Source organism: Macrobrachium nipponense, chromosome 7 (assembly GCF_015104395.2).
Source record: "Macrobrachium nipponense isolate FS-2020 chromosome 7, ASM1510439v2, whole genome shotgun sequence".
In the NCBI taxonomy this organism is placed as follows: domain Eukaryota; kingdom Metazoa; phylum Arthropoda; class Malacostraca; order Decapoda; family Palaemonidae; genus Macrobrachium; species Macrobrachium nipponense.
Genome location: NC_061109.1, coordinates 57,746,393 through 57,765,172, shown reverse-complemented (window position 1 = coordinate 57,765,172; position 18,780 = coordinate 57,746,393). Strand labels below are relative to the sequence as shown.

Here is an 18,780-nt window from a genome sequence, read left to right as displayed (position 1 = left end):
AAATGTAGTGGGTATGTGAATTACTTTTATTCGGTCGAAAGTATTTTTTAAAAAAAGCGCAAGAGAGAACGGAGGCTAGATTTCTCTTTCAATAACTTTCACAGACACTTTTAAGTATTTTGTGTCCTGTAATTTAATCCTGTGTTGGTAACACGTCACTAACAACCAAACAGTTGACTATACTCTGTTTTTTTTCCATCTGTCCATCCGCCTGTGGTGTTTGCGCATGGTAGCACTGCGTCCCGGGCTTTAAATAATATCTTATTTCGAATATTAACGGTGTAATTCGCATACGGTAAATTATTAAAACACTTTTCAGTTGCAAATGTTCTCCCAGATATCCTTTTATTTACCTAAAATTTACACATAGCTTAACTATTTAAAGCCCGGGACGCAGTGTTACCATGCACGACCACCACAGGCGGATGGACAGATGGAAAAAAGAAGAGTATAGGTAAGAAGTCTGCTAAACGCTCTGCTACTTGAACAACGAAATACTTAAGTAAATATTATTATTATTATTATTATTATTATTATTATTATTATTATTATTATTATTATTATTATTATTATTATTATTATAATTATTATTATTATTATTGTTGTTGTTGTTGTTGTTATTGTTGTTCAGACGATGAACCCTATTTATTTGGAAGAAGCCCACAGGGGGCATGAACTTGAAATTCAAGCTTCCAACGAATATGGTGATCATTAGGAAGAAGTGACTGAAGGTAATGATAAATTCACAAATAAATATACAAAAATGTAAGTAAATTTTTAAAATGCTAGGAAAATTGTAGTAGGATAATAATGCATTGCATCTTCGCTTGAACTTTCGAAGTTCCAATTGCAAGACATTCCCAGGGAGACTGTTCCACATTCCAGCGGTGTGAGGAATAAAGGAATTACTTTATAAATACTATGTTAACTTGGTAACCGATGTAACCGATCTATACAGCTTTGGACGTTGTGGATAATTCGATTCAATGAAACAATATTTTTGACATATATAAAAAAAGCAACTGATTCGTAATTTGACTGACTTGTCAGAAAAGATTGATGAGAGGTAAATGAAGGCGTCTGTGTTGACATTTAACATTTTATATATTTCGCCACTGACTTAAGGTTTTGTAAAGACAGAAAGGAACGGAATGGTTTATGAGTGGAAATAATGTCAGCCATCTGATTTCATTATGTTGTATAAATTTACATATTTAATTTTTGTTCTGAAAAGCTTTTGAGTTTATAAGATGTCTGAATTATATTTTCATGGTAACTGAAAATCTTTCCTTTTAACTAATGAAATGACAGTTTTTGAGGTAATATTTTCTCCTTTACTTGGGACGTATTTTATTAAATCGTATACTCACTGCTTCCGTTGTGTGGGCATTAGAAAAAACATCGGGTACATTTTGTGTCTTGCGGGATTTACATGATTTTGTTGCTTGTGGCGAGATGAATAATAAATTCGACTTTAAAACGTAACAGCAGTGAACATAGTGCGCTATTAAATTTGGTTAAGAGTCATTTCCTCCTCTTAACAATATTAGTCTTTAATATCCGATGAGGATGTGCTTTCCCTAAATGACATACTGGAAAGTCTTCGAGTTTCTTCAAGAAATCAAGACATCTGAAGTGTGACGCATATTGAATAAGCCAGTGAGCCTTCAAAGGGAAATTTAAAGATAGCTAGATACATTAAAAAAATATTAAACATTTTGTAATTGAACCTTTGGGGCTTACACAGTAGATGTAGGCTTTTGTACAAACCGACCAATCTATACTGAGTACGGTTATATACTTTGCATATTTGTTATCATCGCCGGCACAATTATTTCGCGTTTCTTTTACTTAGCGTTTATGGAAATGAAGTACAACCGAAATAGATTGAAAAAGCATCTTGTATGGGTGGTAAATGAAGTTATTGATGTTATCTATTTATTTATTCAATTCAGCCTCCATTTCCCAAGCAGTCATTCAGTAATAACAAGCCAGTCATTTACCGCCTCCTTCGTCAGGTGACCCCCTTCGTCAACGAAAAGCACCGGTTTCTTCAGCATGGGTACGACCTCGTCAGGATGAGAGGCGTGGATGGCCATGAGCCACTGCTTCCGCTTCTGGCACTCCGAAAACATCTCCCCCGTGGCCATGATGGAGGGCTTCAGGAGAGGCCCGCCCACCGACCCCGTGCTACAGACGGAGTCTCCCCTCTTCCGTCGGGGCGTCGGCGGCGTGAGTGGGTCCTCGAACTCGGTGAAGTTCCTGTTGCCTCCGGCCTCGGATCCCTGCGACACGGTGATGCTCAGCACTGACTGTTTCCTCCTGTACTTCTTAGAGTGGCGGTCCTGACTCGCCGTCACCGGCGTGAAGGAGCCCGCAGAGTCCTTCTTCCGGAGGAAGGAGAACTCGCTCGGGTAAGGACCGAAGCTGGTGGTCGAGTCGCGGTGATATCGTCGCTCTTGGGAACCGGAGGACTCGTCCACGGTCATGCACTTGTGATGGGCTCTCCGGAGGATTGATCCCCGCGACCTGATGGGCGCGAAGGCCCCGTAGTTCGTCATTTCGGTGAATCGCAAGCGCTCGCTCGGCCGCTCTTCGAGTTCGGCCTCCGTCGCATTATCCGTCTTGAGGTCGTGAACCGTCATTTCGATCTGGTCTGCTGCCTCTTCCATCTCTTCGTTCGTCCTCCGTTGATTCTTGGTCTCAGAGGCCGCGTCTTCTTCTCCTAGGGCCTCGTACCCTTCGCGAAGAAGGGACGAATGTCTACGGTTCACATTATCCATTTCGGCTCCAATAGAACTTTATATTTCTAACAAATGTTGGATTTGTCACCCTACAAAGAAGCACCAGAGGGTATTTGTAAAACACTGCTTTAAGCGCAAGCTGTTAACATTATTTCTGGCCAAAGTTATTTAATGAACATCAAACACAGTTGTAGTTCACTGATATTCAGTGTTTTGCAAAATGTTCACGCGAATTACTGCAAAACCAAAAACTGGCCCAGAAACGACAATATCGAACCGCGCTTTCTTGAAAAAAAAACTCGCAGACAATTCCAAGAGACGCGGGATTTGCTATATCCTTTCTTTACAGCACCTTGGAAGCTACTGACCACTGGCATTAAAGGAGAGAAAAATGGAAGCGGGGGAGAGAAAGAGAAACTGGAGTTGATAATGAGAGATAATCCTCAAAGATTGTCGCATTTTCCCGCTGTAGGTCCCTAGCAAATCATTAGATTTTAGGGAAACACTGATGTTATTGTATGTTAACTACAAGGTTAAATTGAGTTCACTAATAAATTCTGACATACCAAACTTGATCAATATTTCATTATGATGACGTACGTGCAATTGCAAGTCACTGGGCCGCAACAGGACGTCATTAGCGCCTATTCAAGGTGAATGACTTTATAAGTGTCCTCAGAAGGCGGGTTGGAAAGTGAAGTTCGACTGTGAAGTGTGTTTTTGAATACTTGCGTATGTACGAACGTGTAGTTAGGCTCATATGGACTCGCGATTATATTAGTGTGTGCATAAATGAATTGAGTTTGCGAGTCTTTTGTGAATTTTCTATTTATTACAAGCTATTTTATATTAAACTAAATTTAATGAAAAAAATCAAGGTTTGCAAGAAGTGAAATATTCATGGTGAAATTGATCGAAGCCTCAGTGTCAGTTTACATACGCACATTTGTATGTACACACACACATACACACACACACACACACACACACACACACAATATTAAAAGTCCTAAAATTCAAGATGGCGAATCTGACCTACATCTTTTAAATTTACGAAGACAAAGATCAGCAGAGGATAAAATCATCTGTTGGCATGTCGAAACAAGACGTCCACATCAGGCCCCCTATCCTTTACCGAGAACCAATTGTCGCGCCCTTGTGTTCGTTATTTCCACATACACGCGCAAATATATATATATATATATATATATATATATATATATATATATATATATATATATATATATATATGATTATGTGAACATTGTTCGAAAACAATTAATCGAAAACAATTATTCGAAAACAGTTATTCGAAAAACAATTATTCGAATGGAAAATTGTTCGAAAGAAAGTTATTCGAAAGGACAATTATACGAAATGGTAATTATTCGAAATGTAAAATTCTTTATTTAAACAAATGTGTAAAAATACCAAAAAGGATGAAATCTTTTAAGTATGAATGTTATTGACTAAAACACTATTAAAATAGATTCATGATAAAACAGATTTACTTATAAATGCAAGTTATGCGCTACAGCGCGCAAATACTCTAATACTGAGTACTCTTCAAAGGTTGCCACTAACTTTTTTATCCTTTCATTCAAGTCACGATATTTCTTGGAACTCTTCATATTTGTGCTTCCTGCTCTTACTTTTGCAATGTGAATTTCTTGTAAACCCTGCTGTCTTTTTAAAGCATCTAGGAACTTCCATATTGTTGGATGATGAGATGACATTTGCTGTAAAAAAGCTCTGTGCCATCCTTCAAGTGCGTTGTTAGTCCTAGGCAAATCAGTATTGACTCTCTCAAAACAAGACCACATACTTATTTCAAACATAGGACTACGTCGATGACGTCTTGAAGGACGACCAATCCATGAATCTTCAAAATAATCTAAAATAGGATTTACATCTTGAGGATATATATCTGAATCTAGTAAAGCTTCAAATGATTCAGTAACTTTGTCAACGGGGACAAAGGCTAGGGCTAACAGCATTCGAATTTTTAAAGCAAATTCGGAATCTGTATCGTATCTCACTTTCAGACCACAATCACATATCTTTCGATACAAGCACTGGCCTAAGTGGAAAAGGCATCCATAATGAGAAGCTGTGCTGAATTCTTCTTTAACGGCAGTTATAGCTGCAAGTTCAAAGTCTGAAGTTATGGTTGAAACTTGTAAATTTGGAACCATAGACTTAATTTGAGCAAATAATCTTCTATAAGTTTCAGCCCTTTTATCTGGAAGTAAGGCGTAGACCACAGGAATGGTGTAATTATTCTTCACAGCATGTACAATATATAATTGTTCAAATAACTGAGGTACAGTTTTAAATGTTCCGTCCACTTGTAAATTTGCTCTCTTCTCAAGTAGACCCAAATTATTCTGAGTTGCAAATATATGCATTCTATCACCGTAATGGCCGGAATCATATAGCAAAAACTGCTCCCCTTTATGAGTTTTAGTTTGGTCAGTTGTTAAAACAATTTCCCGTCTATGAATTGGATTAGCTAAGCCTGCTCTTTCTTTTTGTCTTACGTTGTGAATAGTTCTTTTTATAGAGCTTATTTGTGGTAAACCTTGCGCGGCACTTTCACTTAATTGCGATGCAGCTGCAGAAATGACATACTGAGGAGAATCACGGCTTTCTTTCGCATCACTTTTCACTTTGTTCATAAAACTGCGCACTTCTGTATTGACAGCATCACCGGAATGGTTATGTTCACGAGGAACTTTAATCACTTCACCATCATTGGTAATTGTTAGGCTTTTGCAATACGATGCGAACTTATTGCACTTCCAATATATCTTGTTACCAATTTGCTTGTCTTTCACGAATAGGAAACCATCGATTTTAAGCATAGGCTTGCCTTTTTCACTTGAAATGTATTCGGCCATCACTGAAGGGCTGCAGTATTCCGAAGAAATGAAGTCCTTGGTGCTTCATGTCCTTCACGACGTTTATTACCAGTAAGAAAATCGGATAACGTTCAAACAAACATTTGAACTAAGAAAATCGGATAACGTTAAAACAAACATTCAAACAGTTATTTGCCTATTTGAACAATTGCTTATTAGAGTAAGGTTCAATATCACTTTCGATACTTCTCATTTCGTATAATTGTCCTTTCGAATAACTTTCTTTCGAACAACTTTCCATTCGAATAGCTTTTTTTCGAATAAATGTTTTCGAATAATTGTTTTCGATTAATTGTTTTCGAATAATTTTCATGATACGATATATATGTATATATATATATATATATATATATATATATATATATATATATATATATATATATATATATATATATATAAAACGCCTACGGTTTATATTTAATGATATATTGCCAATATGTTTGCTGTGACCTATTGGGGAAGTTGTCTGTCGTGCTCCCGACAAAAACACAAGGGAAATTCCCTAACCTGGTAGCAACCGCCCTACTTGCACCTTCACGGGCCTCAATGCCCCCACCGCTGCAGCTCAGAAGGACGTCGTAGGCAAACACTGTGATGTCCCTCCCACGTCCACTCTGTCGGGATCCAGCGCCGATATCAGAGCCCGCAGGACAGTACACACAGTAAGGGGGAAAGTCACCGCAGATGGCAGAAATGCCCCTGCGCCTTCAATACTGACAACGTCGAATCCTTCGAAGGGCGATTAAGAAAAAAATATGGCAGCTGCACAACCAGTTCGGGCCGAACTGGTTGTGCAGCTGCCATATTTTTTTCTTAATCGCCCTTCGAAGGATTCGACGTTGTCAGTATTGAAGGCGCAGGGGCATTTCTGCCATCTGCGGTGACTTTCCCCCTTACTGTGTGTACTGTCCTGCGGGCTCTGATATCGGCGCTGGATCCCGACAGAGTGGACGTGGGAGGGACATCACAGTGTTTGCCTACGACGTCCTTCTGAGCTGCAGCGGTGGGGGCATTGAGGCCCGTGAAGGTGCAAGTAGGGCGGTTGCTACCAGGTAGGGAATTTCCCTTGTGTTTTTGGTCGGGAGCACGACAGACAACTTCCCCATGGTATTGGTAACCTGTGTAGCTGCACGCCCTTCAGATAGCTGAGTATTGGCCTGATACGTGGCATTCAGTGGATGTAAGAGATCACGGCTCCCTCTGTATTTCGGCCTACAGCAAGGCAACTGTTCAGCCTGAATCATTTGGGAATCATTCATCCCTTATTCAGTGTGAGAAGCTCTTTGCGTACATTTTTATATTTATATATATATATATGCCAATCTGTGTATATCTTGTCACGAGTGATGCTGTAATTTTCGTTATTTCTTGTGGGTATTATATATCTATTAATGTTTTTGATATTTTTTATATTTAAGATTTAGTTTATAATTGTAGGTAGGAGAATTAAGTTTTCCCCCTGTTGGTCTCTTACTTCTTTCCTTTCTGCTTAGTTATAGGTATTGGTTTATATTTATGTTGATGTTGGGCCCATTTTGCTAATTTATGCAGTATATTTCTCTATTTTCTGACTAGGGTTTAGTGTTAGTGTTTAGGAACTCCTAAGGGAGTAGTAAGGACTAAGCTGTGTCCTGTATAGTCACAAGGCTGACTTTATTATTCTCTTGCTTTGTTTGTTAATAAATATTGTTGAGTTTTCCTGTGTGTTTTTGTCTCCGCTGACTGAATTTATCTGGATACTTGGTAAGATCACTGTCCTCTCTATTCTTGTGCAAAAGAACTTGCACCCCGGCCCAACAAGGGATAATATCTTCATTACATATATTTATATATATTGTTTTGCAAATGCTTACTTTCCCAGTCGGTATATTTTTTCATTAGATATGCACTCAAATTTGCGTTCTTATAATGAAATTAAGAGTCTCTACTACAAGTAGCCTATTAAACATCGGCTCACTGTTTACGATTACATTTCCTCGTATGAATTCAGATATTTCAGGAATGCAACACGTATTGTTCATAGAAGTAGCTATGTGTTTAATCAAAAGATTATGATTTTCATTTTTTTCTAGATTTACCATCTCGATCAACACTGTGGAATTCGCTCCAAATATCAACGTATTCACTTTTTACAAATGTTTTCTGTATATTTTAATTATTGATTTGAAGACTTCATATGTTTAATCTCTTCGAGAAAAACTCAAGAAAATGCTTGGAGTGTAAAAAAAAAAAGAATTATTTTTAAATCTCCATAAAAAAAATTAACACGTAAGAAAACTAACCTTCTTGCTAGCAGAGGGTTCGGGCTCTGTCATCCGAATCATTTGTGAACTGTACCCGTGAGACTCCATCTTGTTTCCTGAAAGACAAAAGTAATTGCGAGGTTTAGTTGTTGTGGCTTATTTGCTTATATCTGTGCTCGCCTTAGCATTGTGCAATCTTTCCTAGCGGGAAGAAAATGTTAAAATGTTAACAAACACTCTATATAATATATATATATATATATATATATATATATATATATATATATATATATATATATATAAACATAAATAAAGGCAAAAGCCACAGAGGAAAGTGAAACAAAGGAGTACCGCTGCAAGGCCTTTCAACTTCTTGTCCTTCACTAAGCAGAGTTTGCTTAATAAAGGACGATAAGTCGAAAGGCCTTGCATTGGTACCCATTAGTACCCATTTTTTCACTTTCCTTCGTGGCATTTGCCTTTACTTATATATTCACAACGTTCCAAATTTTCGTACTCCATTTATATGACACACACACAGACACACACACACACATACACACACACACACACACATATATATATATATATATATATATATATATATATATATATATATATATATATATATATATGTATGTGTGTATATATATATTGCTACATCATCCTTCTGTGACTTGTTTTTTTCTTTTTTCTTACTAAAAGTCAATGGGAAAATTTTTGAAACATGAGGGGGGGAAATTAAAAACATCAGGGAAATTGAAAGAAGTAAAGTAACTGCTTCATGTAAAACTTAGAGTAAAGCAAAACCTTGTTGCTGTAATGTTTTTAGATCCATGCGATATTTTTGACTTGGCTTTTGTTCTGTTGTTTCCTGAACGACATCGCAAAGACGGAAACATGTAAATGCCATTTTAATGTCGTCAGAAGTGATTTTCTGCTTGTCTTACCCTTGTCATAAATCAGACACCGGCCTTAAGCCAATAACGACCTAAGATTTGAGGAGAACCAGAATACTCAAGGGATTTTCACCCTATTCCAACATTGTGTTTTGGTCCCTAGACTAATTTCACGAGTCATTGAAAGGGATCAGCCACTTTGTTAATTAGATTTCACACCCTCTCACGTGTGGTCCATCTGATCTGACCTCTTACCCTGTCCTTATATGTCACAGTGTCCCACAGCTGCATCTCCACCTACCGACCAAACTCTCTCAATCCAATTTAGCACCTCATTGTATCCTTTCTTTCTACATCCCTCTCTGTTGGCGTTCAGTGACCTTTCCAGGTACCTACAAGGATTAGCAGCAGAGATGAAAGGACTGATGGAGATCACCACAGTTTTGACAGATGTCAGAAAGGATTATCCGACGAAACCCAAAAACCGGGTATAAATATGGTATGGTCCATCAAATCGCATTTTGCCCTAGCTTGCACACGCGGCAGTACTCCCTAACGAAGCTGTGCCACACCCGAGTCTGATGACATGGCAAGTCGCTCCGGTATACGCAAGTGTTGGTGATGACCTACAGCTAGCTTCCTCTATTCCCTGGCAAAGAACTGCAAGTGACTGAAGTCCTTCTGCTGACGCCCGGCTCTATCTATGCATGTCTCACCCTCAGAAAAGGTAGCTGAATTGGAAGTTGATTTTCCGGCCCTTCACCTACAATTCCTTGCATTCATTCATCGTTCCGACTGTTCTCCTATTCCCATACTCCTATTATCCCATCTCCTTTAGAGACCTTCGTAACTTAGTCTGTGCAATTGTGATAGTCTTGTGAATCACTGTGGAAGTGTTATTAGAGCTTTGCTACTCATGCTAACAGTAATTTCATTGTGTTAACATCTCATTTAATATTCTATATATCTGGTGTTCTGCTAGTTTCTCTTTTTGCACTGATCAATTCACATAAGCTTACCGCTGTTAGTATTTGTATCACAACATTACCTGTAGACTTCCCTCCCGTTGTGTGCCATCTTCTGTAGTTCAACAGTGCCACTGAACATTACTACCAAAAATGTACGGATTCAGGAGATGGACTCTGCAATCAGACCCCTTCCCTCTCTCACATAAGATTTTCCTGGAGGAAAGAATCGCCAACATGAAAAACGACATCTTCGTACTACGCAGAGTGATATATGGAACTCAGTCTAATCTTCGCCTCCTCACTACGGACCACATATACAGATATCTGATTTCATTCTGTTCCGACATTGCTGCCTATAATAGCGTGACTCATTCCAACAGACTTTTACGCAAGTTAAATAACTTAATAAACGATAGCGCATGGAATAATCTTGAACAACAAGACAAAGTTTTAAACTTATCCAACATCCCCCTTACTGTAAATCAACATTTAGTTTTAAATCTAGACTTATCCTTTGCCTTATGCCAGACCGCAAAAACAACCTAGACTTCATAGTGGCTTTTGATAAATTCATATCTGACAGAAACTACTGCCATGAAGAGATATGTATAAAAGGAGTGTTACTAAATGCTTTAACTGACCTAAATAAGAAATATCCTGTTCCCCGTAGATTTATGATAGCCATCCGTTCGCTAAAAAAGTTAGATGTTATAAGTAGATCAGACAAAGACGGCAAAATCGTAATAATGGACAAAGACTTCTACCTCGACAAAATCAACCAACTCCTTAGCGACACAAACACTTACGACAAACGTCCCCACTGAATTTTTTTCGGAAAGTAAGATTAATTGGCCAAGAAAAAAAAGTATTTTGAACTATTAGAGAAATTTAAAGTAATTAATCCTAAACTCCCCTACTTTTATGGCCTTCCCAAAATTCACAAAGACAATCTTCCATTCAGACCCATCGTTTCATGTGCCGAAGCTTTCAATTGCAAAATTTCAAAATGGTTAGCTGGCCTCATTTCCCCCTTTTAAGGCACCTTTTCTCCCAGTCGCATTAAACATTCGAAAGATTTTTGTCACAAATTCAGAGAAGCACATATACCACTTCACAACATAAAACTTTTAAGCCTTGACGTAGATTCCCTATTTACAAAAGTACTAGTACAGGACGTTCTTCAGTTTTTGAGGGAAAAATTATCCCCCTATTCAGATAATTTCCCATTGGCACTTGACAAAATAATAAAGTTAGTTGAATTGTGTGCATCTAATAATGTATTCTCATTCGGGGAATTATTCTATTAGCAAAAATTCGGATGTAGTATGGGTAGTCCTTTAAGTCATGTTTTAGCCAATCTGTACATGGAATACTTTGAAACTACAGTAATAAATGCAATAAAACACAAAAACATGCTGTGGATGAGATATGTAGATGATATTCTTACATTTTGGGATAATAGATGGGCCAATTTTAATTAATTCCTTTCAAAATTAAACACATTAGTGCCCAGCATCAAATTTAAAGTTGAATGGGAAACAGACAACAAAATTCTTTTTCTTGATGTTTTAATAATCAGATACACGACAGAATACAAATTTACCATATAAAGAAAACCAACGTTCTCACTTTCATACATTCACTACTTTAGCTATCATGACATTGCTATCAAGATAGGTGTAGCCAGCAACTTGTTCTTAAGAGCCTTACGAATTTGTTCCCCAGATATCCTGGAAAAAGAATTTGAACTAATTCGTAAGCAACTTTCGTCTTTAAAGTATCCTGACCATATAATTGAGAAAGCAATTCAAACAGCAAACGTAATTTTCTACTGGCCCCCTCAAGATAAGACCAGAGAGACACCACACAATAAAATAAAAATTCCTCACCTGGACAGAATTAAGAAGGTGACTCAGACCCTCGGAAAATCTAACCCTTTTGCATTTACTTACCCAAACACCTTAGCCAAATCCCTGATAAACGTCCAACAAAAGACATCCCCCAAGGACACCGGGGTTTATGAAATCCCATGCCAGGACTGTGACCAATCTTACATCGGATTTACAGGAAAATCACTTCCCCAGAGATTAATACAACACAAACAGTCAGTTATGTATGGACAACAGAAGCTCAGTTATTTTCAACCAGATAAATGAACATAACCATAGAATAAACTGGAATTCGTCACGTATAATTTATAGCAGCAACTGCCGGTACAAGAGTCAAATGATGGAATCGGCCTTAATAAAAGAGAGGCAGGTAATGAACATCTCAAAAGGAGCATGGGATTCAGATGTGATCGACAAGATTTTCGTTCAACCAACGCTTAAGAAGATTAAAGGAAGATTATCATCGGGGGTGACCTAAATTGGCTTACCTGTGGATGGATCTCTTGGTATAAATACCACCTTTTCTGTAAACTTTTCTCATTCATATACCTGAAGAGGGAGACAGCAGTCTCTGAAATGTAGTACTTTTCTCTCTACATTTTGGTGTTTTTATGGGCTCCTTTTATTAGAGATATATATACATATAGATATATATATATATATATATATATATATATATATATATATATATATATATATAATATATATGTGTGTGTGTGTGTGTGTGTGTGTGTGTGTGTATGTGTGTGTGTGAGTTCTAAACTACTTCTTTTGTTCATTATTATTATTATTATTATTATTATTATTATTATTATTATTATTATTATTATTATAGTGATAGCAGCATTCAGATATTTTCTGGCTCGCTAATATTTTCAGGATTACTAAATTCTGCCAGTAACTCGCAGAATGTTTGTCATTCTGTGGAGTTCCAAGCTAGGGTAGTTTTATGTAGGAATAATTCTGTAACAGTTACAGAGTAATTAGGATAGTAAGTGAAACATGGCGTTCATTTTTCCTTAGACTCATTCTTATTTAAACTACACTCATTTGCATTATACTAGGTCACGTTCTTGGTATAATGCGATGATTTTAGCCTCAAGAATGTAAACTCTACGGGAACTTAACGCCATATTTCACTTTCCAGCGTATTTACTGTCGCAGCTAATTCTTCCTAAGTAAAACTACCATTGTTTGCAACAACTTTTTTCTACAAGAATGACGAACATCAGCGAGTTTCTGGTTCAGTGCCATTACCCTGAAAAATCAATTATTGGAAAGATAGAGACAGCCATGCATAAACTGAATGTATCTGATGTAGTATAACTTTTAACTCACACATTATTATTATTATTATTATTATTATTATTATTATTATTATTATTAGTAGTAGTAGTAGTAGTAGTAGTAGTAGTAGTATGCAACTCTAATCTACTAATAGTGAACTTGTACAAGCTTACCGCCGTCCAACCCAGGGTCCAACTTCTCTCGCCTCGAGGTCCTGAACGGGTATAAATAAAGGCATTTTCAGGCCATGTGCGATGCTAAGCGCGCTACCCAATGCTGCGGAGCCATACTAGCTATGCCCGCTATGCATGTGTTCACACCGAAAGCCATGAATGTCTGCGAACAAGGCTTGCAAGTATGTAAGTAACTATTGTTGATCTGTTCATCTTCGCTACTATATTTAATGTTAATTTTTATATGAACCTATGAAATCATTCATATTCTTTGGACGTTTGCTTCTCCCATTTGAAGGTGCTCCTGTTTAATAATAATAATAATAATAATAATAATAATAATAATAATAATAATAATAATAATAATAATAATAATAATAATAATAATTTTGATTTTAATCTATGAAATAATTCATATTCTTTTGGTTATTTGCGTTTCCCTTTGGAAGGTACTCCCGTTTAATTATAATGATGATGATGATAATAATAATAATAATAATAATAATAATAATAATAATAATAATAATAATAATAATAATAATTTCCTCAGTCTACTCAGCTGTAAATGAGTACCTATCCCTGATGGGGTAGGGTCCAGCTATGGGTTAAATAGCAAAACTCAGCAATGATGGAAAGAAATGAAGGAATAAACGACAACGACGTAAATGGAACCTCTGGCAACAGAGGAGCTTCGTCCGGCAACCAGGTATTCAACCCAATTGAAGGGGAAGACGGTCAGGTACTTGGAGGTCGTCATCCAGCAACTGATCACCACGACAGTAATCAACAGCCTGAGATTGGAGCTACAGAAGAAAAAAGGAAGAAATGGACAAGAGAAGAAAATAAGGAAATATGGAGATGCTACATCAGAAGCAACCCGACGGAGAAAGGATATAGAAGAAGATTGGTCAACATCTGGAATGAGAGGAATAACACCCCCCAAACAGAGCAGAGGCTGGCAGACCAAGTAAGGAACATAAAGAAAAAGAACTGGCTCTCCCCAACAGAAAGAGAAGAACTGGAAAGGGAAACGTCACACGACAACGAATTACACGAAGACGAACTGAGAGACGACGCCATAGAAGACGACAGGGAGGATGAGGTATCAAACAACGACACACGAAGAAACACCGACGAAGTAACAGAGAGGACGGAATGGGTAGAAAAGATTAGACAATGTATGGAGAACAGATACAGAGAGAACAAAGATCCCCTCCATGAAAGCCTACAACACCAAGAAATTAAGGGAGAAAACAAGTGAGGTCAATGAAATAATGGGCATAATACACACCACCAGTATCACAGAAACAAATAACTTGACATATGCAGGAGCAAGATTAGTAGCAGAACTGATGGGGATTCGAACACCAACACCACCAGCACAACCAACCCAACAGAAACCAAAACAGCAACCTCCTTGGAAAAGGCGCCTGGAAAAGCAAATCATGGTGATGAGATCTGACTTGAGTAAACTGATAGAGATGGCAGAAAAAAGGCTAAGAAGCAAGAAAACAAGGGAGGAACTCAACGAGAAATACAAAGTACACGAGAGGGGACTAAACAACACAATAGAAGATGTAAAACAGAGGCTTAAGGCCAAAGCACATAAGATCCAACGGTACACGAACAGGAATAAGGGATACCAACAGAACAAACTATTCGGAACCAACCAGAAAAGACTATACAGCCAACTAAGTGGGGAAGACAACCACCCAGAAATTCCTGAAGCCGAACCAAGTAAGAGACTCTGGGAAAACATATGGAGCAATCCGGTATCACACAACAAACATGCAACATGGCTCCAGGAAGTCAAGGAGGAAGAAACAGGGAGAATAAAACAAAGATTCACAGAGATCGCGACAGACACAGTCAGACACCAACTAAAGAAAATGCCAAACTGGAAAGCCCCAGGTCCCGATGAAGTCCATGGATACTGGCTCAAAAACTTCAAGGCCCTACACCCACAAATAGCAGAACAACTCCAGCATTGTATCTCAAATCACCATGCACCAAAATGGATGACCACAGGAAGAACATCCTTAGTACAAAAAGACAAGAGTAAGGGAAATATAGCCAGTAACTACAGGCCTATCACCTGCCTACCAATAATGTGGAAGTTACTAACAGGTATCATCAGTGAAAGGCTATACAACTACCTAGAGGAGACAAACACCATCCCCCACCAACAGAAAGGCTGCAGAAGGAAGTGTAGGGGCACAAAAGACTAGCTCCTGATAGACAAAATGGTAATGAAGAACAGTAGGAGAAGGAAAACCAACCTAAGCATAGCATGGATAGACTATAAGAAAGCCTTCGACATGATACCGCACACATGGCTAATAGAATGCCTGAAAATATATGGGGCAGAGGAAAACACCATCAGCTTCCTCAAAAATACAATGCGCAACTGGAATACAATACTTACAAGCTCTGGAATAAGACTAGCAGAGGTTAATATCAGGAGAGGGATCTTCCAGGGCGACTCATTGTCCCCACTACTCTTCGTAGTAGCCATGATTCCCATGACAAAAGTACTACAGAAGATGGATGCCGGGTACCAACTCAAGAAAAGAGGCAACAGAATCAACCATCTGATGTTCATGGACGACATCAAGCTGTATGGTAAGAGCATCAAGGAAATAGATACCCTAATCCAGACTGTAAGGATTGTATCTGGGGACATCAGGATGGAGTTTGGAATAGAAAAATGCGCCTTAGTCAACATACAAAAGGGCAAAGTAACGAGAACTGAAGGGATAAGCTACCAGATGGGAGCAACATCAAACACATAGATGAGACAGGATACAAATACCTGGGAATAATGGAAGGAGGGGATATAAAACACCAAGAGATGAAGGACACGATCAGGAAAGAATATATGCAGAGACTCAAGGCGATACTCAAGTCAAAACTCAACGCCGGAAATATGATAAAAGCCATAAACACATGGGCAGTGCCAGTAATCAGATACAGCGCAGGAATAGTGGAATGGACGAAGGCAGAACTCCGCAGCATAGATCACAAAACCAGGAAACATATGACAATACACAAAGCACTACACCCAAGAGCAAATACGGACAGACTATACATAACACGAAAGAAAGGAGGGAGAGGACTACTAAGTATAGAGGACTGCGTCAACATCGAAAACAGAGCACTGGGGCAATATCTGAAAACCAGTGAAGACGAGTGGCTAAAGAGTGCATGGGAAGAAGGACTAATAAAAGTAGACGAAGACCCAGAAATATACAGAGACAGGAGAATGACAGACAGAACAGAGGACTGGCACAATAAACCAATGCACGGACAATACATGAGACAGACTAAAGAATTAGCCAGCGATGACAATTGGCAATGGCTACAGAGGGGAGAGCTAAAGAAGGAAACTGAAGGAATGATAACAGCGGCACAAGATCAGGCCCTAAGAACCAGATATGTTCAAAGAACGATAGACGGAAATAACATCTCTCCCATATGTAGGAAGTGCAATACGAAAAATGAAACCATAACCATAGCAAGCGAATGCCCGGCACTTGCACAGAACCAGTACAAAAAGAGGCATGATTCAGTGGCAAAAGCCCTCCACTGGAGCCTGTGCAAGAAACATCAGCTATCTTGCAGTAATAAGTGGTACGAGCACCAACCTGAGGGAGTGATAGAAAACGATCACGCAAAGATCCTCTGGGACTATGGTATCAGGACGGATAGGGTGATACGTGCAAACAGACCAGACGTGACGTTGATTGACAAAGTCAAGAAGAAAGTATCACTCATTGATGTCGCAATACCATGGGACACCAGAGTTGAAGAGAAAGAGAGGGAAAAAATGGATAAGTATCAAGATCTGAAAATAGAAATAAGAAGGATATGGGATATGCCAGTGGAATTCGTACCCATAATCATAGGAGCACTAGGCACGATCCCAAGATCCCTGAAAAGGAATCTAGAAAAACTAGAGGCTGAAGTAGCTCCAGGACTCATGCAGAAGAGTGTGATCCTAGAAACGGCACACATAGTAAGGAGAGTGATGGACTCCTAAGGAGGCAGGATGCAACCCGGAACCCCACACTATAAATACCACCCAGTCGAATTGGAGGACTGTGATAGAGCAAAAAAAAAAAAAAAAAAATAAATAAATAATAAATAAATAATAATAATAATAATAATAATAATAAAACTTGACACTGCACTACTGAAAATAAAATTTTACTTCGAGTCACTTTGCTTCGGTATACGTTATACCCCGCGTTAATATAACACAGTATATTTAGATTTAAGCCATGCAAGGCGGGAGCATCTGCTGTGAAACCCAAGTGCGCATGGGTGAGGTGACCTACCGAAGTGCGCGATTTTTGTGGATGTAGCTTCGCCTCGCACATGCGCAGTTGGGTCTCGCAGCAGATGTTGACGCCTCATGGATTAAATCTAAATATAAATTAAGTTTAAAAAATATCCACAATTATATATAAAAATATATTTCTATGTAAAAATATAAAACAAAGACTTTCGAACACTTGCACGGTGTTCCTCATCAGTGTGACGTCATTACATTTTAACGTCACACTGATGAGGAACACCGTTCAAGTGTTCGAAAGTCTTTGTTTTATATTTTTACATAGAAATATATTTTTATATATAATTGTGGATATTTTTTAAACAATTTGTTTTCACGGAATTGTGAATTTCTTAACAAAAATGCAGTAAGTGTTATATTGACGTGGGGTATAAAGTATACCCAGGCAAATTTACTCGAAGTAAAATTCTATTTCCAGTTGCGCATGGTCAATTATTATTATTATTATTATTATTATTATTATTATTATTATTATTATTATTATTATTGGAAGAAGACCCTCTTATAAACAAATTTTGTTGAATAAAATGGCAGAATTCAGCGAATTAGCCTTATATATTAACTTTTCTATTTTTCTTATTACTCGCTTCTCTGTCTCAGGGATACTTATTAATAACTGGCCATAATAGGATAAATCTAAATAATGCTGAATGTGATATTTTATTTAGAGCAGGATTTTGCTTGTCAATACTGGTATTATCAGTATACTTGTATACAGGTATGGCGGATCTCTTGGTTCAGGTCAAGCAGGGGTGGTCGTCGGTGTTGGTATTATTCCAGTATTGACAAGTGAAATTCTGTTCTAATTAAAATATCACATTCAGCATTATTGATATTTATCCAAATATGAATATTGGCTAATTATTAAGAAGTATCGCTGAGCCAAAGAAGCAAGTAATAAGAAAAATAGAAAGGATAATATATAAGACTATCTCGCTGAATTCTGCCATTTTATTCAGTATTATTATTATTATTATTATTATTATTATTATTATTATTATTATTATTATTATTATTATTATTATTATTATTAAACAGGAGCACCTTCAAATGGGAGAAGCAAATGTCCAAAGAATATGAATGATTTCAGAGGTTCATATAAAAATTAACTTTAAATATAGTAGCGAAGATCAACAACAGTTACTTACATACTTGCATGAATTGTTCGCAGACATTTATAACTTTCGTTGTGAACACATGCATAGCGAGTATGGCTAGCATGGCTCCGTTGCATAGGGTAGCCCGCGTAGCATCGCATCCGGCTTTTTAATGCTTTATACACTTCGACCTCCGGTAGGATTT

General features: G+C 37.8%; 1 protein-coding gene across 1 annotated transcript in view; it reads right to left on the bottom strand.

The window, feature by feature from the left end:
- The window catches only part of LOC135217439 (excitatory amino acid transporter-like), a 42,338-nt gene that overhangs the window by 20,205 nt on the left and 3,353 nt on the right, over positions 1-18,780 (bottom strand). Inside the window, 1 exon segment of the mRNA XM_064253307.1 lies at positions 7,948-8,024. Within this exon segment, the coding sequence (XP_064109377.1) occupies positions 7,948-8,024 (77 nt within the window).